Here is a 22,731-nt window from a genome sequence, read left to right on the forward strand (position 1 = left end):
CTTGCACAATTGTCACTCTTGATGAAGAAGCGCAGGACCAAGTTATAGGTCTTTCCACGTGTGGTCCCTAGGAAATTCTTGTTATGAAAGTAATTATCATGTTTTTTGTGAATGTAAGCGATCTAAATAAAATTGTAGCCAATCACGAGCCTTGTTGAAAGATTAATTAACCATATAACCATTTACGGAGCGGAAACAGGCCATGTTGGCCTTTCGAGTCCGCACCGGTTCACTTCTTGTACCTGATGAGAGTTTGGCACTGTAAAGAGAGTCCATACTAAATTTTGAATTACATTATTGTGGGATATTTGGGTGCTTTAAGATGGTGGCTCGATACTGATCAGGAAAAATGCAGAAAAAATTAATTGTAGCATTACAAAGTGTTTTGTGTGTGTTTAGCATGTTGTTATCACTCCAGATTCTGCACCATTAGTGTAAGAATGTAGAACAAATGATCGGGTGTGCATGCAATCTGTAAATTTTGTTTTGTTATTCCTTTGTAAATCAGTTCATGAAGAAAAAAAAACATTTTTCCATAGATTCTCCAAAGCCTGGATGCCAGAGAAATTTACATTGAGGTCATGCAGTACCTACCAGATCTGGAGAGTCTCACTGAGCATTCCATCCAGGTATGGACAAGTGAAAACTGAAATTATAACAGAATGAAAACAAGATTGACATGGCAACAAAAGAACAAAGAAAATTCATATTTTTTTTATTTCTTCTCTAGGGCAAGTTAGCCCATCATCGATGGCTGGTTTTCTTTAAATTTAGTGATGCAACAGAGTCTGGTGAATACGAGTTTAAAAAGTGTAAGGCTCTTCTACAAAGTGACAACATTCAGGTACAACTACTTAAAATAGCCATGAATTAAAGATTTAACTGTTGTTAAGACAGTGTGGAAACTGAGTTTTAAAAGCACATTGAGCTGCAGATTTAATCCCAGATCAGAGACAAATTATTTAACTCTCATTAGCAATGTAGCAGAATTTCAACATTTTCCTTAGGATTCCAGGTTTGGGGGTTTGAAAACTGCCACTCTTTCTCACTTTTGTTGCTTAATTGCCCCTAGAAAGGACTGGGGAAAATATCATGCTTCTTTTAGTGATGTTACATCCACAATCCAAAATAGTATCCAAAGACTTTGTTTTTAAAAAATTTCAAATCCAGTTATTCAAGCACAATTGAGTTATATCATTTCACAAAATGGCACAATAAATCCCCTTTTAAAAATTTTTATCCGAAAGGAATGTTGCAATAAAATAGTTTTATTAGCACAATTACTCTATTTGGACGAACGGCTTTGCTGGATGATGCTTGAGAACTTTTCATTCAGATACATTTTGAAGATTAGTGAATTTTCTGCTTTCACATCCACCTTTTACCCTTTCCAACCTCACTACCACCCTTCCCTTTAATACAAGGGATCTCAGAGCAAATCAAAAATATAATTTGTTACGAGCCCAAAGGACCCCAAAACCCAGCAGCAATAGATATTCACCACGACAAATAGTTACTTAAACAAAAATTGTTTTTAATTATCTTTAAACATGAAAACAGAATCAAACTTTAACTTATCACTATTAACTTAACTAACCTAACTTAACCCCTTTCTACATTCTATGTAATGTGTGTGTAAATTTAAGAAAAGTTTTTTGGTTCACTGTTCAATCTCACTTCTCATTCTTCCAAGTTCACTGGTTGCCGGCAATTCTTATACTGTGCACAGAATTTAACATGTATAAAGTTCACCAGGCTTTGGTGCTCGAAAGATAAATGTTTACTGTTCGGAAGTTTCTTGTAGGTTTGCAGAGAGATGTCTTGTTCCAGGATTTACATAACTGAGGTGTGTGTGTGTGTGTGTGTGTGTGTGTGTGTGTGTGTGTGTGTGTGTGTGTGTGTGTGTGTGTGTGTGTGTGTGTGTGTGTGTGTGTGTGTGTGTGTGTGTGTGTGTGTGTGTGTGAAATATACCATCACAAATTGTAGACTGCATGCTGTAGATATTCTCTTGAAGGGTTAATGTGGCCAGTAGGGAACTCAATTTACTTGTGCACTTTTCCTAGGATCCTCGCACTGAATATGGGCAGGACAAAAAAAAAGATTTAGGCTTTGTGTTCTAATATAGATTTAATGAGAGTCTTGCAAATATTTGGTGTAATCTTTATTTTGAAGATGTCAACACGGCAAGAATTTTTTTTGCTAAAGAGAACAACATTTGAATGCCTTTTTGACTGGTTGGAAGTAAACTAATTAACAGATCTATTTTATTTTGTGGGAGTTTAGTTTTAGTCAGCTGCCAGCACTTGTTTTGAGAATTAGATTCTATCGTGTTCCAACTCCTTTCACACATGGCTCAGATCTTACTCCAAAGGCTGTGTTTACTTTTGTAATGATGTATTGGAAGGACCTTTGTGCTGAAATGCTTTTATTTTTTGAAGTCTTTCATATGGTCTTGAATCTAAAAGATATCATATGACGCTGTCAGTGATAGTCCTATAATCAAATAGCCAGTCATTTTTATGCAAGATATGGAACTAGATAATACTTACTTGCTGAACAGTACTTCAGCTAAGAGTCAATATTAATATTAAGGAAGGGGGAAAAGGGAGGTGATGGATTTCTTAGTTATGATCTTGAAGTTGGTGTGGCCAAATTAATGGTTGCCATGAATCATGAAAGGTAATATAATTGCCTCAAATTTCTGGTAATACATAGTTTCGTTTAATATGGAAATACTGAAGTGCAGATTTAAAATAAATTTTGAGAACTAACAATGATGTATTTCTAGGTAGGAACTTTCGATTGCAATGCAGGATCACGCATCTGCAAAACCCTCTATATACGCCAGCCTTCTGTAGTAATATTCAAAGGCAGAGGAACACATGCCTTTGAAGTTCATCATGGTAAGGACTCGAGTTGGTTGTGGGTCAGTTATGCAGCATGGGAGTAGGCCATTCAGCCCATCACATTCATTCTAACTAGTAGGCACCCATCCATGGTAATCCCATTGTCCAGCACTTCAATGCCTTGGAGATTCAAGTCCTTATCCAGACACCTCTTAACTACTGTTTGAACTTTATATCCACCACTCTGCGGTGGTACATTCTACATTCTTGGCACCCTTTGGGGCGGCACAGTTGGCGTAGTGGTTAGCGCAATGCCTTTACAGCCCCCAGCGATGGGGACTGGACTTGGATTCAAATCCCGCGCTGTCTGTAAGGAGTTTGTATGTTCTTCCTGTGTCTGTGTGGCTTTTCTCCAGGTGTGTAGGTTAATGGGGTGTAAATTGGACAGCACGGACTCATGGGCTGAAATGGCCTGTTACCGTGCTGTATCTCTAAATTTTTTTCAATTTTAAAGTTTAAAAATTAAGAAGTCCCTCTTCAAATCCTTTCTAAATCTTTTGGTGCTTCCCCTAAATCTAAATCTCTTTATTTTATGTGTCTTTGAAGGGAATATATTTTTGCAGCCTTCACAGTTTATATTCTTTGTAGCATTGTATCTCAATCATATCCTCTTTTAACTTCCTCCATTCCAGGCAAAACATACCTCCCACTCTTTCCTTGTAAATTAAATGCTTGATCCTAGACAATGTCATGGTGAATCTACTCATTACCCTCTCCAGTGCCTTCAACCATGTGGTGAGCATAACTGCATATCTATCCACACTATCTCCTTCAAGAATCTTTGTTTTTGTACACTGTGGTCACTCTTCCTTAAGGCTTCCAAAGACCTCTTCTTTCATATGTTTTCGACTCTTATTTGTACACCTGAGGTGCATTGCCTTACACTTGCGTGAATTAAAATCTATATGTTCTCGTGTTACACTGGTGACAAATATTTCTTAATGTTTTAAATGTCTTCTATTTGCAAGTTTTTCATATACCCATGTTAGATTATTTCTTAATTTCCTTCATTTGTGGCTGAAAAGTACCCTTCTCATTAATAGGATACTTGCTATATATAAATTGAAGTTGCAATCCATGATTTCAATGCATAATCTGTAAGGAAAAATGTCACCTGCTAAGCAAAATACTAGCAAAATGTCCAAGTTTTGAGAATGACAAAGTTGTGCTTTAGGAGCAGGTTAATATTGCTGAACTTAATTGTGAAAGTGAAGTTGTTAATTACTGTTGCCATTTATATGAAGCATTAAATCAAGATTCCTTCTGCTCTTTCGGCTGGACATTACTCATTTGGAAGGCAACAAAGATTTCTCTTGGAAAACTGGGCGAAATTGCTATTTTAATGCATGTGATCAAAAGAGATTGACCACTCATCTTATTAATGTTGGTGGAACACTCAAATCAACTGCAACATTTGGCTAAGGAGCAACAGTACTTGAAAAGTATTTGAGATTAATTATTTGTGGATTTCCTGACATCATAATATGTAGCATTGACATCTTCCACAAAGCACCTGATTGGCTGGCCTGACCTTCCTGCCTCTTGATCATTCTTTCATGAACTTTAGAGTTGAATTATGAAGGCTCTAGCTATTTCTTAGTATATTTTGGCACATATATAATTATTTCATTTATTTTATTTTAAGGTAAGAAGGTTCTCTACGACATCGTGTCTTTTGCCAGGGAGAGCATTAGTGCATCTGTTATCACACTAAATCCACAGAATTTTCCGAAGAACCAGAGAGAGCCTTGGCTTGTGGACTTCTTTGCACCAGTAAGCCCTTTCTTGATTATCAAAAGTATTTGGTTGATATGTAACATCTTGGACTGAAACATTCTTGCAGTATTCTGGTGTAACCTAATTCTCCCATCATATGAATTTTTTTTCTTATTTACTCATCCACTTTGTCATAATTACAAGAATTAGTACTTGTAACTCGTACTGATCCATATTGGAGCCAGAACAGTTGAGTAGGGTAGTTGGAGTCGAGAAAGGAAAATGTAAAAGTTGCCTTTTAAAAATGGGATTCCACTGAAGCTGAGGTGGTGCAGCATTAACAAAATACAGATAAATATAGGAAAAAACAAGGCAATTTTAGATTTAAAAAAAACCACCCATACTTGAGGTATATCTTGCATGTCTCATTTGTAATTTTGCACAATAATACCTTTGGTCATTTAATCACTTTCTTGCCTGTCTCTCTCGATGTGTGCATTGAATTTTCGAATATTTGAGTATTTTCAATCAACATGCAGTCAAAATGAAGAATAATCAAAAAGAAAAACATCAATAATATTAACAAAATAATGCAAATATCGATCTGTGTCGATATTAAAGAAAATGAGAAAAAAGTCAGCCATGTGATTCAATTATTGTAAAGAAAAAAATTATTATAATAATATAAAAATGCAAATTCACTGTCCATGTTGAACCAAAGGGAGAAAAAAAATAGAAGGATAATAAAAGAAAGAAGAACAAAATGTGTGCTTTGACACTTCCATCTATTTCACTTTCCTCCTTCTTTAAACCTATATATCAGAACTGGGAAGGATTATCAACCTGAAGCGCTAATTCTATTTCTCTCAAAACAAATGCTGTCTGATCTGAGTTTTTAATTACAAAATAACAAGCTTTTACTCTGCATTAAAACAAACATTTAAGTTTGCTTTAATTCAAAAACGGTTTCATTAAATGCAACCTCCTACACGTTGTTTGGGGTCATTCTTTTGCTCTTAGAAAAACAAAGCTACAAAATCCTTATTTTAACAATAATTTGCAAAGTAAATTAATGCTGGGCTCAATATAGTATGCTCATTCCTTAGACCCGAAATGGAGGAAATATGTGAACTTCAGTCTACTGACATGCTTGCCTCATGCTTGTCCTATGGCTATACTTGCCTGCAGTAGTGCAGTGTGATGGGTCAACTTGAATGAGGTTGTCACTTCTTTGCCAGTGGCAGAGCAGGAAGCTTTTAACCTCCAGCACACCTTCAACTTTTGCATCTTTTGGAAAATGCTGCCCACAAGAAAACCTTTCTGCACTCTCGCTTGATTCAAAAGAAAACTCAACACTGTCTCATTTGTAAAAACCATGTTTGGAGCCCATGAAAAGTTTGCATGACTAAATTATTCAAAAGCTGCTCTCAACAGATATTGACTCCAATATAAGGATACCATTGATTTGACTACTTAGGTGTTCAGCAGAAAACATGAGATAATCAAGTTCAAGTTTATTTAATCATCCGATTGTCCAAGTACAAACCAGTGTTCTCTGGTCCTTGGTTTAAAACACTGCAAACACACTTATAGACAAATGATACATGTGCACAGTACGTGTATAAATATTAAATAAATAAATAGTATTGTCAAATTAATAGTAGTTCTGGACAGTTTGTATGAGAAGCAGTAGTCTCACTGCCTGTGGGAAGAAGCTATTTCTCAGTCTGGTGGTTCTGGCTCTGATACTTCTGTTTCTCTTTCTTGAATGGAGTAGTTGGAAGATGCTGCAGGTGAAGTGATAGAGGTCCTCATTGATTTTGCAAGCCTATTTTAGGCACGATCCTGGTAAATCACATCGATGGGGAGGAGTGAGACCCCAGTAATTCTGCTGCTCTTATGGTCCTGTGGATTGACCTCTGATCCAATGCTCAACAGTAACTGCACCACACTGTGATGAGGCTGGCCATGATCCTCTCAATAGATCTCCTATAGAGAGCTGACAGGATTGTGACTGGTATCCTTGCCTGCCTCAGTCTTCTCAGGAGATGCCTTCCGGACAAGTGAGGAGATATTGGGTGTCAAGGATAGTTGCTTCTTAATTTGACGCAGAGGAACTTGGTGCTCTCTACTCTCTCCACGACGGAGATATTGATGTCAAAAATATTGAGGCATTGTTCTAATCTCTTAAGAAATGACTTAGAAATTTAAGAAACTTTGTATTTGAATGATTTCTCTAGGAATTTACAGATTTTCATGGCTTTGCATTGTTGTGTTTTTGTAATGGTATACCAAGCTCCACTAGGGTTATATACTCATGACCTATTGCTGGCTTTATTTGCTCCTGTATAATTAAATAATATTACACCATTCATCTCTCAACTATTTTATAAGGTTCTGCCAAATGCTGGGCACATTGCTTGTATCCCATTTTGGGAATCATTGCATGAAAAAAATATTTTTAGTTTTGGGGGGGTGTCTGTTGTACATCATGATCTTTATAGTATAATTTGGGAAAATAAATAATTTAGGTTTCTCTGTTTAGTCATGTTCGAATAAAACAGAAATATAATTAAGCTTTGAGGACCTTATAATGTATTTGGACATCACTTTCCATCAATTTTCCCCTTGAATAATGTCAGACACATAATGCTTGATATAATAGAGAAAACATTTGCATTTGCTGGGATTGATTCAGGGAAATTCATTAAGATCATACATTTTTTTAAATTGTATATATTAAATTAATACCATTAATGAGTCACATAAATCTATTAAAGTGCCTGAAGCTGTAAAACATTACAACCATTAATATTCTGTAAGATGAAATATCTGTGTCTGATTTTCTTATTTCTAGTGGTGTCCTCCTTGTCGAGCCCTTTTACCTGAACTACGTAAGGCTTCTAAGCAGTTGATTGGTCAGCTGAAGTTTGGAACATTGGATTGTACAGTTCATGCAGATTTGTGTAATACAGTGAGTAAAAATATTTTTCATACTATTTGTTGTAACATTTAGAATGCCTTGGGGTTGTTTTGAAAGGGTAAATGAAACCGGGGTAGTGGCCAACACTTTTTAGACAAAGACGAGATAAAAGGAGAGAGAATAAGAAAGAGACGGTAGGGAAATGCCAATCGAGAACAGAAATTTAGTACCAGTTGTGATAGTACTGAGTCATGTAGGAACAAAAAAGCAGAGAAACTTCAAGCAAAATGTTTGGGTGGGGAAGGAGGTTAAAAAAAGGAGGGAAACAATTTTCAACGTTAATAATTTTGTATTGCTTTCAAGCACGGAATCCAAGCTTATCCAACTACATTGATATTCAACCAGTCTAATGTTCATGAATATGAAGGCCATCACACAGCTGATGAAATTCTGGAGTTTATTAAGGTATGAAGCTTTTACCTAGAACATTACAGCATACTACAGGCCATTCAGCCCACAATGTTGCACGACCGATAAATACCTACAAAAAATTAACTGAACCCTCCCTTCCTCATAACTCTATTTTTCTTGCATCCTCTGGCATCTCCTCTGTGGTCAAGGAGGATGCAAAGAACATGGCCAGTGCCCCAGAAATCTCTTCCCTCCCTTCCCATAGAACCTGGAGTATATCTTGTCCAGTCCTGGGGTAATGTTTTGAGAAGATCCAGCACTTCCTCTTTCTTAATCTCTAAATGATCCACACATAGGATTGTTCTATTCTGACTTCACCTTGACCAAAGTCCTTTTCTCTGGTGAATACTGAAGCAAAGTATTCATTTACAACCACCCCAACTTCCTCCACCTACAGGCACATGTTGCCGCCTTTATCCTTAAGCCCCCTACCTTCATTCTTATCCTTCTGTTCCTCACACATGTATAGAACATACTTGCTATGGCCTTCTCATGCCCCCCTTTTAGTTCTCCTTTAGAACCATAGAAACCTACAGCACAGAAAACAGGCCATTTTGGTCCTTGTAGTCTGTGCTGAAACAGCATTCCACTAGTCTCACTGACCTGTACCTATTCCATAACTTCCAGACCATGTATCTATCCAATTTATTCTTAAAACTTAAGAGTGAGCCCGTACTTACTACGTCAGATGGCAGTCCATTCCAAACTTGCATCACTGTTTGAATGAAGTTCCCCATATCTTTCTCTCTTAATCTAAGTGGAAAAAGTGTACTTGCATTGACTCTGTCTATTTCCCTCATAATTTTGTAAATCTCTATCATATCTCCCCTCATTCTTCTATGCTTCAAGGAATAAAGTTTTAACCTGTTTAATCTTTCCCTGTAATTCAACTCCTCAAAACCTAGCAATATTTTAGTAAATCTTCTCTGCACTCTTTTGATCTTATCTGATATACTTTCAGTAGTTTGGCGACCAGAACTACACACAATACTCGAAATTTGGCCTTATTAATGTCTTATACAACCTCACCATAACATCCCAACTTCTGTACTCAATACTTTGATTTATGAATGCCAAGATACCAAAAGCTTTCTTTACAATCTGTGACGCCACTTTCAGGGAATTATGTATCTGTATTCCCAGATCCCTTTGTTCCTCCACACTCCTCAGTGCCCTACTATGTTTGTCCTTCCAAACTGCAGCACTTCACACACATTTAACCGCATTAAATTCCATCTGCCATTTTCTGTCCCATTTTTCCAGTTGGTCCAGATTCCTCTGCAAGCTTTGAAAGCTTTCCTCGCTGTTGACAACGCTTCCAATCTTAGTGTCACCAGCAAACTCACTGATCCAATTTCCCACATTATCTTCCAGATCACTGATAGGGATAACAAACAACAATGGTCCCAGCACCGATCCCTGAGGCACACAGGCCTCCAGTCTGAGAAGCAGTCATCCACTACCACTCTCTGTCTTCTCCCATTCAGCCAATTTCAAATCCAGTTCAAAACCTAACCATCCATGGATACTTAGTGTCTGAACTTTCTGAACTAACCTCCTATGTGGGACCTTGTCAAAGGCCTTTCTAAAGTCCATGTAGACAACATCCACAGCCTTTCTTTCATCTACCTTCTTGGTGATAACCTCAAAAAAAACTCTAAGATTCGTCAAACACGCATGCTGACTGTCCTTAATCAGCCCATGGTTGTCCAAATACTAATCTCTCAGAACACCCTCCAATAATTTACTTACTACAGATGTCAGGCCCACTGGCCTACAATTTCCTGGTTTACTTTTGGAGCCTTTTTTTAAATGAAACAACTTGAGCTACCCTCCAATCCTATCTGCCAAGGCCCATAAGAACATAAGAAATAAGAGCAGAAGTTGGCCATCCAGCCCCTCGAGCCTGCTCTCCCATTCAATAAGATCATGGCTGATCTCCACTCCACCCACCCACCTGCCTTTTCCCCATATCCCTTAATTCCTTTTTTGTGTAAAAATCTATCTAACTGAACCTTAACTATGTTTAATGAAGTAGCCTCAACCACTTCCCTGGGTTGTAAATGCCACAGATTCACGACTCTCTGGGAAAAACAGTTTTTCCTCATCTCCGTCTTAAATCTACCCCCCCTGACTCTTGAGGCCGTGTCCCCCTAGTTCTGGTCTCACCTACCAGTGAAAACAATTTTCCTGCCTCTATCTTATCTATCCATTTCATAATTTTATATGTATCTATAGATCTCCTCTCATTCTTCTGAATTCGAGTGAGTATAATCCCAGGCGATTTAGTCTCTCCTCGTAGGTCAACCCACTCATCTCCAGGATCAACTTGGTGAACCTCCTCTGGTCTGCCTCCAAGGTCAGTCTATCCTTCCTCAAGTATGGAGACCAGAACTGCACACAGTACTCCAGGTGCGGCCTCACCAGGACCTTGTACAGTTGCAGCATAGGAGGTAGGATCAGGAGTAGGCCAAGAATGGCCCATCGAGCCTGCTCCGCCATTCAATACGATCATGGCTGATCTCATTTATGATTTAACTCCACCTACCTGCCTTCTCCCCATATCCCCTAATTCCTCTATCACCTCATTCGGGCCATCGAGCCTGCTCCGCCATTCAATATGATCATGGCTGATCTAATTTATGACCTAACTCCACCTACCCGCCTTCTCCCCATATCCCCTAATTCCTCTATCATGTCAAAATTGATCTAACCAAATTTTAAATATGTTTAATGAGGCAGCCTCAACCACTTCCTTGGTGAGAGAATTCCAAACATTCACTACTCTCTGGGAAAAACTATTTTTCCTCATCTCTGTCCTAAATCTACTCCCCCGAATCTTGAGACTGTGTCCTCTCGTTTTAGTTTCCCCGGCCAGCTCAAAAAACCTTCCTACATCTATCCTATCCATACCCTTCATAATCCTATATGTTTCTATTAGATCTCCTCTCATTCTTCTGAACTCGAGCAAATACAATCCTAGACGATTTAATCTTTCATCATAAGTCAACCCCTTCATCCCAGGGATCAACCTAGTAAACCTCCTCTGGACCGTCTCCAAAGCCAGTATATCCTTCCTCAAATATGGAGACCAGAACTGGACACAGTACTCCAGGTGCATTCTTACCTGTACCTTATACAGTTGCAACATTACCTCCCTGCTCTTGAATTCAATTCCCCTAGCGATGAAGGCCAACATTCCATTTGCCTTCTTAATAACCTGTTGTACCTGTAATCCAACTTCTTGCGATGCATGCCCAAACACTCCCGTCCTTCTGCACTACAGCATGCTGCAATTTTTCACCATTTAAATAATAATCTGCTCTTCTATTTTTTCCTGTCAAAGTGGATGACCTCACATTTACTAACATTGTACTCCATCTGCTAGACCTTTGCCTATTCACCTAACTTTATATCCTTCTGCAGCCTCTCCACATCTTCTGTACAATTTGCTTTTCCACTCAATTTAGTATCATCCACAAACTTGGCTCCACTACATTCTGTCCCCTCTTCCAAATCATCAGTTAATGGTGAACAGCTGCGGGCCCAGTGTGGCACTTTCTGCCAATCAGAAAAACATCCATTTATCCCGACTCTCTGCCTTCTGTCAGTTAACCAATCCACAATCCTGACTCCATTCATCTGTATCTTATAAGTCTCTTGTGCGGCACCTTATCAAACCCCTTCTGGAAATTCAAATATACAACATTAACCTGTTCCCCTCTATCTACCGCACCCATTATATCCTCAAAGAACTCCAGCAAGTTTGTCAAGACCTGGCCTTTCTGAATCCATGCTCCATCTGCCTGAAGGAACCCCTTTGTTCTAAATGTCTCGCTATTTCATCCTTAATGACAGTTTCAAGCATTTATCTGACTACAGACGTTAAGCTAACTGGTTGATAGTTACCTGTCTTCTGCCTACATCCCTTTTTAAAAAGTGGCCTGACATTTGCTGTCTTCGAATATGCCAGGACCTGCCCAGAATCCAGAGAATTTTGGTAAATGTCTACCAATGGATTGATTATAACTCCTGCCATTTCCCTCAGTACCCTGGAATGCATCCCATCAGGACCACTTTCAGTCCCATTAGTTTGCTCATCACGATCTCTTGTAACAATTATTTTATTGAGGCCATCACCTCCATTCGCATCCCTATCACCACTCTTTGGCATGCTGGGCGTGTCTTCCACCGTGAAGACTGACACAAACTATCTGTTCAATGCCTCGGCTATTTCGTCATTACTCAATATCAATCTCCCTTTCTCATCTTCCAAGGAACCTATGTTGACTCTAGTCACCCTCTTCCGCTTTATATATTTATGCCTCTGCATTTTCTACACTAGTCTCCCTCAAGGTCCATGGGAATATCTTGTCAGGCCCAGGAAATTTAACTACCTTTATTCTTTATAAGGCAGAAAGTACCTCCTCTTTAATCTCCATGACACTACTGCTTATTTCCCTTCCTTCCTTATACATTATGCCCATTTCCTGAGTAAATACTGGTGCAAAAAAACTCCCCCCATCTCGAGAGGGTCCACTACTCTGATCCTCTTACTTATCTCTATCCTTTTACTCTTAACATTGTAGAAACTCTTCAGGTTTACCTTCACATTATCTGCCAAAGCAACCTTGTGTCTTTTGCCTTCCTGATTTCCTTCTTAAATACTTTGTCTCATTTTCTATACTCTTCTAGTACCTCATTTGCTCCTTGTTACGTATACCTGCTAGACACCTCTCTCTTCCTCTTTATCAGATTGCTAATATCCCTTGAAAACCAAGGTTCCCTATACCTGTTAACTTTGCCTTTAATCCTGACAGGAACATGCAAACTTTGCACTCTCAAAATTTTGGCTTTGAAGGCCTTCCACTTACTGTACACATCGTTGCCAGAAAACAACTTATCCCAATCCACTCCTCCTAGATTCTTTTTCATTTCCACAAAATTGGCCTTTCTCCAATTTAGAATCTCAACTCTATAACCAGATGTATCCTTATCCATAATTAACTTGAAACTAATGATATTATGGTTGCTGGACCCAAAATATTCGCCTATACAGACTTCTGTCACCTGACCTGGCTGGTTCCCGAATAGGTGATCAAGTATTGCCTCCTCTCTCATTGATACCTCTATATATTGATTTAGAAAACTTTCCTGAACACATTTGACATACTCCAAGCCATCCAGCCCTTTTACAGTATGGGAGTCCCAGTCAATATGTGGAAAGTTAAAATCTCGTACTATCACAACTTTCTGTTACTTACATTGGCCTACTATCTCTCTCCAGATTTGCTCCTCCAATTCTCTCTATAACTATTGGGCCGTCTATAATACAGCCCTATCAGTGTGGTCACAGCTTTTCCATTCTTAAGCTCCAGCCATGTGGCCTCTGTAGACGAGCCTTCTGGGCTGTCCTGTCTAGCAATGCCACTATTCCCACTTTCATCCCTCCCCCTCTATCAATTCGGAAACAGCAGAACCCGGGAACATTGAGCTGCCAGTCCTGTGCCTCCTGCAACCAAGTCTTATTAATAGCAATAACGTCATAATCCCATGTGCCAATCCACACTCTAAACTCGTCTGCCTTTCCAACAATACTCTTCGCATTGAAATAAATACCCCTGAGAACATTCTATCATGTACAAACCATTGATTTCTCTCTACATGTAATTCTTGCATAACTTTTATCCTCCTCCACCTCACTATCTGCTGTAACACTTTGGTTCCCATACTCCTGCTAATCTACTTACCCCCCCACCCCCAAGCAGCACTAGCAAAGCTACCCACAAGAATGTTAGTTTCCTCCTCTAGTTCAGGTACAAACCATCCTGGGGGATCAGGTCCCACCTTCCCTGGGACAGAGTCCAATTGTCCACAAAGATGAAGCTCTCACTTCTGCAACATCTCTTTAGCCATGTATTTAGCTACATTAACTTCCTATTTCTAGCCTCATTAGCACGTGGCATGGGTAGCACTCCTGAGATCGGAGCCCTGGAGGTCCCGTCCTTCAACTTTGCATCTAACTCCCTAAACTCTCTTTGTATGATTTCCTCATCCTTCCTACGTACTGTTATTTCTGTACCATTCCAAATTCTGCATATTTATCTGTTCCTCTGTGTCCCTTGGGCTATTTGGGAATCTGTAGACTTCTCCCAACACAGTGATTGCAACTTTCCTGTTTCTTACTTCCATACAGTAGACGCTCCCTACAACATGTCCTCCCTTTATGCAGCCATAATACTATCCCTGACCAATAATGCTACTCCCCTTCACCCCTCTCTTTTTAAAAAGTCTAAATCCCATTACCAATGCCATCCAATCCTGTCCTTCAGTCAGCCATGTCTCTGTAATGGCCACAACATTGTAATTTCCTATACTGATGCATGGTCCAAGTTCATGTTCTGGGGTTGTGACTTGTGACATGAGAAAGTTGAAGTTCCACAGGATCATTCAGTATCAGAGGAGGTGATGGTGTCACGAATTGATTTGGTTCCCCAGATGCCAACAGCAACCAGTGCGTCACAGGAGACTGAGCACATGGTTCAGAACAGAAGATTGCTCGAATAAAGTAATGAATCCAGAATGTTCTTCCATGGACAAGTGATAGAGTAAAAACAAACAATAAAAATAAATGAGGTTCAATTTTTTAAAAATTATTGCACAAAGAAACTAAAGAGTTTAAAAAGAAATTTTGGAAGGGCCACTTTTGAAGAATGTGCCGAGGGCGAGCGAGAGCTCCCCCTCCAGTTACACCACTGCACCCACCATATGCTCTCTTCTCGCTGCTGCCATCAGAAAAGAGGTCACGGTGGCCCAAGACTCGCCCCACCAGGTTCAGGAACACTGCAACGTTCCCAAGTAGATCATCTGTCTCCTCCATCCACCGCCCCAACCAAACAGTCTCCAAAGCAGTATACTTACTGTTGAGGGGAATGACCACAAGACTGACTGCCTATTTCCCTTTCCTCTCCTCACAGTCACCTAGTTACCCACCTCTTGCCTTTTGGGTATGGACTCTCTCCTTGTAGCTGCTGCCTGTCACCCCCTCTGCCTCCTGAATGACCTGAAGTTAATTCAGCTACAGTTCCCTTACACTCTGTAAGGAGCTGCATGCGCCTCTTGCTGGCAAAGTCATCAGGGACAATTGTGCTCTCCCAAGCTTTTATAGCTATCGATACCTACTTTAAATTTGTGAGTGACTTTTGTTTTATTTTAATTCACTGTTTCTTTAGGATCTCATAAATCCTTCAGTCATTGCATTGACACCACAAAACTTTGAAAGATTGGTTCGACAAAGAGGACAAGATGAGGTTTGGATGGTGGATTTCTATGCTCCATGGTGTGGTCCTTGTCAAGCTTTGATGCCGGAATGGAAAAGGATGGCTCGGGTAAAAAAAAATTACCTTGCACTCTCCAAAGGTTTAAATAAGACTGTTCCAACCTTATTTTCAATTTGCATAAAGAAACCTACAGGAAATAAAAATATCTTCAAGCTATTTTTTTCACAAACTGCTGATTTGGAAAAAACAAACTCAATTTGGTCTGATCTACTCATTTGCATTAATTTTAACGAGACCGCACACAATTGCTTTTATTTCACACTTTATTGTCATACTAGTTTATGACAATATTCAAATATTTACAAATTGCAGCAAATCAGAAATATTGCTTTATGTGTCATCAATTGTATAATTACTAAAATATTTTTGAAAAATGTGCATTTTTAATAATTTGTGCAAAATTAATATCAGATTTGCATCAGATAAACAATTTGTCATGAGGAATTCAAACAAGTGACATTTATGGTCAATTAATGAAATGGAATGATATTTGGGTGAACGCTGGAGGAAATTGAACAATTTACTCTGAATCTGATACCTAATTCATTGGTCAGGAAGTAATGTTTTCTTTAGAATTTGTGCTTAAAGTACCATTGTATTCAAATTTGTGTTGAACAGTTAGATAGTGTAAATTTTAATTGCCAGCCCATCGAATCAGCCTGGTAAAAATCCTCTTCTGAGATTTTTAGCAAATTCAGCATGGCTCATGCAGAGAAAAGAAATAAATACCTCTGGCCTGATCATACTAGAAAAGGCAAGTAAACAAAGCAGTCTGATCATCCACAACTGTATGAGCAATTAGTCTAACAGGCATTTCATTTAAAAAAAAACATGATAAAGATGTCAACATTTACTGATTATTTTGTATTTCGTTGAAGGCTATAGTGTAGCCGCGTGCTACTTATAAGAATACACACACATGTAGGTTAAGCTCTGAGTTTTATTAGGGCTCAGGCCCGACTTTTATACTTGCACTGTTCCCGCCATGACGCCCCTTGGCTGAAGTCACAACATGCATAACAAAAGCGAGTTTCCTGCACCTGGATACTTTCCTGCATAACAATGCCCTTCTTCCCCCCACACTGTCCCTGACTGTTGGCTGCGCAACCAGGCCAGAGTCATTTTGGGGTCGCTGGCCTTTAAGCTGCCCTTGCCATTCACTTGTCGGTTCGCTTGTTGAGGCCAGTGCTGCTGCATGGGCTGTTAGCCTTTGGTTGCGCTTGCCGGCTCAATCACCGCACCAACGGATCGCCACATGACTCCCTCCCTCCCCCCGCCAGAACCGGCAGTATTATCCTTGGTGCCTTTGGTGGCCTGCCTTTTCGACATGGTGCTGGTGTTTCGACCAGGCACGCCGGGTACAGGTGTTCTGGTTTCAGACTGTCTGTGGTGAAGATCTTCGTCTTGCCTCCGACCGCCAGCTCAAAAGTGGCCCCCTTGTTGCGGATGACCCGGAGCGGACCCTCGTATGGCCTCTGAAGCGGTGGATGATGTGGACCCCTGCGAATGAAAACATATTCACAGTCCTGCAGGCCTTTGGATATGTTGGTCCTCGCGTGTCCATGCCTGGAAGGTGGAATCGGGGCTAGGTTGCCGACCCTTTCCCTTCGCCTGCTGAGCAACGCTGCAGAGTCGTCCTGCTATCTGCCTGGGGATGGTATGAATTCTCCTGGGACCATCAGTGGAGTTCCATAGATGAGTTCGGCTGAAGAGGTATTGAGGTCCTCCTTGGGTGCCGTCCAGATGCCCAACAGCACCCATGGTAGCTCGTCTACCCAGTTGGGTCCTTGGAGTCTGGTCATCAGCGTGGCTTTGAGATGCCTGTAGAAGCGCTCCACCAACCCATTGGACTGTGGGTGGTAAGCTGTTGGGTAATGCAGCTGGGCACCCCACAGGCTGGCGAGGTCAGACCACAGACTGGAGGTGAACTGGGCCCCTCTTTCGGATGTGATGTGGGAAGGTAACCTGAAAAGTGCCAGCCAGGACGAGATGAGGGCCCTGGTGCATGAGTTTGTGGATGTGTCTGCCAGCGGGTCTGCTTCTGGCCACCTGGCGAAGCGGTCAACCATCGTGAACAGATAGCGGAAACCTGGGGTAATAGCAAGGGTCCTACTATTTTCGTGTGGATATGGTCTAACCTTCATTCTGCGGGTTCAAAATACTGAGCTGGGGTCTTAGTGTGCTGCTGTACCTTGGTTATTTGGCATTACGTGCATGCCTTCGCCCACCCACTGACCTGTTTCTGCAATCCATGCCACACGTATTTGCTGGCCACCATCTGGACCGTGTTCCTGATGGATGGATGAGCCAGTCCCTGGATGGAGTCAAAAAACTGTCATTTCCAAGCTGCTGGGACGATGTGTCTGACCTGACTAGTGGCCATGTCGCACAGGAGGGTGGTGTTACCTGTGCCGACTGGGATGTCCTGGAGCTGCAGTCCTGATATGGCAGTCCTGTATTGGGGCATCTCCTTGTCTTACTGCTGCACCTTCGCCAGTGCCACGAAGTCCACTCCCCTCAATAGCGCGTGGATACTTTGCCTGGACATTGCATCGGCCACCACGTTGTCCTTGCTCCGAGATATAAGATTGGTGTTGTTGCTGGCAGGCCGACCAGAGGGCCGAGATTTTAGCCAAGGCAAAAGTCAGGGGCTTGTGGTCTTAAAGCTGTGAAGGACTTGCCCTTATGGAAGTACCTGAAGTGGCTAATGGCTAAGTACATCACCAGTAGCTCTCTGTCGAAAGCACTGTAGTTCAGTTCTGAAGGCTGCAGATGTTTACTGAAGAAAGCCAGCGGCTGCCAACTTCCTTCGATCTGCTGTTCCAGAACTCTGCCATTTGCCATTCCTGAGACATCCACTATCAGGGCCGTTGGAGCATCTGACCTGGGATGTGCCAGGAGAGGTGTCCACCAGAGCTTCCTTGGCCTTTACAAAGGCTTCCACTGACTCCTCGTCCCAGGTGATGTCCCTCGCCTTGCCTGTCATCAGGGCGAACAAGGGCCTCATGATTGAGGCAGCTGAGTGGATGAACCTGTGATAGAAATTGTTCATCCCCATGAACTCCTGTAGTCCCTTGGTCGTGTTAGGTCTGAGGAACTTCCAGATGGCCTCCACTTTACTGGGTAGCGGTGTGGCTCCTTCCCTGGTTATCCTGTGGCCCATGAAGTCGATGGCCTCCAATCCGAACTGGCATTTGGCTGGGCTGATCATCAGGCCTAACTCACTCAGTTGGGTGTAGAGGTTGCAGAGGTGTGCCATATGCGCCTGTTGGTTTCTGTTTGCCCCTACGATGTCGTCCAGGAACATGAAGGTGCCATCCAGGTCTCAGCCCACTCCGTCCATGAGTCACTCAAAGGTCTGCGTGACGTTCTTTAGCCCGAATGGCATTCAGAGGAATTTGAAGAGGCCGAACGGGGTGATGATGGCAATCTTGGGGATATCATCGGGGTGTTCTGGGATCTGATGATATCACCACATGAGGTCCACCTTGGAGAAAATCCTTGCTCTGTGCAGGTTAGCCATGAAGTCCTGGGTGTGCGGCATGCGGTACCAATCTGGTGTTGTGGCCTCATTGAGCCAGCGGTATCGCTGCAATTTCTCCAGCCCCCAGTTGCTTTGGGTACCATGTGCAGGGGAGAAGCCCATTGGCTGTCTGACCGCTGTATGATGCCGAGCTCTTCCAACTTCCTGAATTCCTCCTTTGCCAGCTGGAGCTTCTCCGAAGGAAGGCATCTTGCCCTTGCGTGGAGCGGCAGGCCCTGGGTCAGGATGTGGTGCTGTACTCCATGTCAGGGTATCACTGAGGTGAATTGGGGGGTGATCACTGCAGGGAACTCGGCCAGGGCCTTGGCATTGTCCAATCTCTGTACAGAGTACAGGTGGAATGCTGGGAGCCTGATGTCTTTGAGGGGGGAGGTTTGAAAAGTCTTGACGTGGACCAATCTTCTTCCCTTGAGATCCACTAGCAGGCTGTGGGCCTGCAGGGTCTGTCCTGAGGAGTGGCTGTTCCACTGCGGCCAGCGTGAACACCCACGAGAAGAGACTGCAGTTGGACCTTGCGGGCATCGTAGGTCCCAATCATGTTGTTGGCAGCCCTCAGCATGAAGCCCGACTGTCTGTTCCTAGTGTCCTTTCCCGACAGGGACAGGACTCTGTCCTCTGCTCCTGTGTCCATGAGGAAACTGTTGGTCCCAAACGTACAGGAAGCTGTCTCAGTGGCCAGCCGTTAATGACTAACCCCTGGCGTTTCCCTGAAAGGTGCATGGCGGCCTGCGCCGGTGGGCTCCAGCACCCCATCTCTGGCGGTAGAAACACAACTGGTCATCTGGATCACCTACTAGTGTTTGCCCAGGAGGGGCAGCATCTCTTTTATGAGGGCTGATGGGGGCCTGACCCCTAGCTCGTCCAGGAAGAGCAGGCGTGCCCCTCTCTCATGCAGTGAGAGCCCAAAGTTCTTGATCAGCAAGTCCTTGAAGGCAGTGTACGCGCTTTCCAATGGGGGATCCTGGATGAAGTTGGCAGCACGGGTCGCTCACCACATGGTAGTACCAGGTGGTTTCTGCTGTGATCTGCCAGATCTGGAACTGTGCCTCAGCCTGGTCAAACCACATGCGTGGTCGATTCGTCCAGATGGTCGGCAGCTTGAGAGCGACCGCGTTGACTGCTGCCTGTTCACGCCTTGCTGGGTTTAGTTGGGGTACTTGAAAGAACACACACACACACACACACACACACACACACACACACACACACACACACACACACACACACACACACACATACACAGTGTAGTCAGGTTAAGCTCTGAGTTTTATTAGGACTCAGGTCCAACTTTTATACTTGCACTGTTCCCACTGTGGCTGCCCTTGGCTGACGTGCATACAAAGGTGAGTTTCCCACACGTGGGTACTTTCCTGCATAACAATGCCCTTCTTCCCCGCGCGCAACAATGGTGCAACAAGGCCAGCACCATTTTGAGTTCGCTGGCCTTTAAGCTGCCCTTGCCATTCACCCGCTGCTGGCCTATGGTTGCGCTTGCCACCCAGAGTGCCGGTTCAAATGCCGCCGCAAGAATAGTTTATCTCCTTCTCAAAATAGAGCTTTAATAAAACATCCTATTTCAATGAACAGCACATGGGGTAGTTCGAAAGACTAAGTTACCAAAGAATTTAATGTTGGCTATTGCTTGAATGCTGCTTAGATATTCTGAACGTGCTGACATTAGCATTCGTGGATTGCAGCATGTGCTGTGATGAGTAGGTTAAACAACAGGATCAGTAGAACCAAACCTTCCTGTGCTGAATGAAGTGTTCTGAGGGAAGAGCATCATAAGTTTGCACCTGGAGATGTAAAGTAGAAAAACATTTAAAGGTGTGATCTATTATTTCAATTTAAGAAAGACACATCTTAAATGCTTTAAAGACCTTGTATTGAAGTCAATAAACTTTCTGTTTATGTCCCTATGAGAAAACTAGGTTCAAAGTATAAATGTAATGTAACTTATAAATACAACACTCATACTCATGCATCTAGTAGATATAACCTCAGTTTTTCCCAAATTATTTTGGGTACTAATGTCTAGCTGGCTTCTCTTTGTAGATGCTAAATGGAACGGTCAAAGTAGGCAGCATGGACTGTCAGAAGTACCATTTCCTGTGTCAGAAAGAAAATGTGCAGGCCTACCCAGAGATTCGACTCTTCCCACTGAACACTAATAATGCTTATAAATATCAGTATGTATTATTAATAGCTTCATTCTTTGTGTACTTTTGAAACTATTCATGGTCAATTTATCTTCACTACGTAATGTCTTGCATGAAATTCCAATCTCATATTCTCTAATGAAGTCATTCTACCCATCAAGAATATCCATCTCCCAGAAAATGTTGTTAATTTCTTTCCTCCACTTATTTCCCTATAACCTATTCTCTCTCACGTACCCATTAACATCCTCCCTTGCTCTTCTTCAATCCATCTGGATTTGGAATGATTAAACTGCCAGCCACATCTTTGGGATGTGGGCAAAAATAAAGGAGAATATCTAGGGAAACCTCATGGTCACAGGGAGAATGTGTGAACTCAAAGCTGGTGGCTGGAACTGTGAGGCAACACCATTCCCTACATTGCCATCCTGAGATGAGGATTCCATTCTCCTATATCTGCTTCTTGAAAACTATTTTTTACCTCCAGACTTCTGCTAATTTTAGGCATGTACTACAAAACTCTAATCACCTGCCCAAGATAAACACTTACTTTCACAAAGAGTTGGGAAGTACCTTGGGTTGGGGAAGAATCTAATTTAAATCCAATTTCAAACATTGTTTTGAAAATTTACTATGTAGTGCGTAAAAATGTGTGAATTATGGTGATTTAACAAATCGAGGGAAAGGTGGGAGACGGACTGGTTGGAGGGGGGAAAGAATTCAAGCACAATATTGATTTTAAAAAATTGTGATCTGATAAAATGACATCATTAATGTCAAATATAGATTGGTACAATACAATTTTATGCATTCCTTACACTGCAAAAATTACACTGTTTAAAATCTGAAATTACTGACTTGTGTTTTAAGTGTGGAATAGAGGTTGGAACATTTATGCATTCAACCTGGCGATGTGTGAAAGTAAGATCCTTTTGGTATGACTTAGCAGAAATTTTGACAAAAATTATAGAATTGGATTTTCCATTGGAATCAGAACTGTATTTATTGAGCAATCTTATGGTTATTGGCCCAAAACTATCAAAATATCAAATATAGTTCATGAGGATTGCACGAGCAGAAGCAGGAAATGTATCGCTGTTACGTGGAAGCCCGACTCGCTCCCCTACTTATTACTCACTGGAATATGGAAATGCAAAGTTGTGCCCCCTGGAAAAGATACCTTCTAAAGAAATATGACATGTTTGTTAAAATATGGCAGCTTTATTTGAATCCTACTAATGAACTTCCCTGAAAAGATTTAAATAAAAATGGTTTAAAAGATAAAAATAAAAATGCTTTAAAAGATAAAACCATTGAATTCCTGAAGATCAAGATCTGGACTAATTAATGAAGGCAGCTCAAACACCCCTTCCTTTTTGGACAATTTTTTTTAATGTTAGCAGTGGGGGGGTGGTGAAATTTGGGCAATCATATGAGACTCTGTAATTTTAAAATACTATTTATATGATGTATTTAATAATGTTCTATATGAGTCTTGGAAAAATTAAAATAAAATATTCCAAAAAAATTATGGTGATTTAAGGGTTATGGGGTGTTGATTACAAAATAAAAATGCTGAATTTTGTCTTAAATATGCTAATTATACAGAACAGAAATTATTAGATTTCTAGAACATAATAATTATTGTTGGACTGTCTTATGAGAATAAGGT

The 22,731-nt window shown here is 41.4% G+C and overlaps 1 protein-coding gene across 5 annotated transcripts in view; it reads left to right on the forward strand.

The window, feature by feature from the left end:
* The window catches only part of dnajc10 (DnaJ (Hsp40) homolog, subfamily C, member 10), a 163,265-nt gene that overhangs the window by 20,567 nt on the left and 119,967 nt on the right, over nt 1–22,731 (forward strand). For all 5 annotated transcript variants that reach the window (XM_069935898.1, XM_069935899.1, XM_069935897.1 and 2 more), the window contains exons 11-18: nt 540–629; nt 731–844; nt 2,789–2,903; nt 4,552–4,679; nt 7,480–7,596; nt 7,909–8,010; nt 15,249–15,404; nt 20,956–21,089. In XM_069935898.1, coding sequence (XP_069791999.1) covers nt 540–629; nt 731–844; nt 2,789–2,903; nt 4,552–4,679; nt 7,480–7,596; nt 7,909–8,010; nt 15,249–15,404; nt 20,956–21,089 — 956 coding nt within the window. The remainder of the gene's footprint in view (nt 1–539; nt 630–730; nt 845–2,788; nt 2,904–4,551; nt 4,680–7,479; nt 7,597–7,908; nt 8,011–15,248; nt 15,405–20,955; nt 21,090–22,731) is intronic.

The sequence above is a fragment of the Narcine bancroftii genome, chromosome 4, assembly GCF_036971445.1.
Source record: "Narcine bancroftii isolate sNarBan1 chromosome 4, sNarBan1.hap1, whole genome shotgun sequence".
Classification (NCBI taxonomy): Eukaryota; Metazoa; Chordata; class Chondrichthyes; order Torpediniformes; family Narcinidae; genus Narcine; species Narcine bancroftii.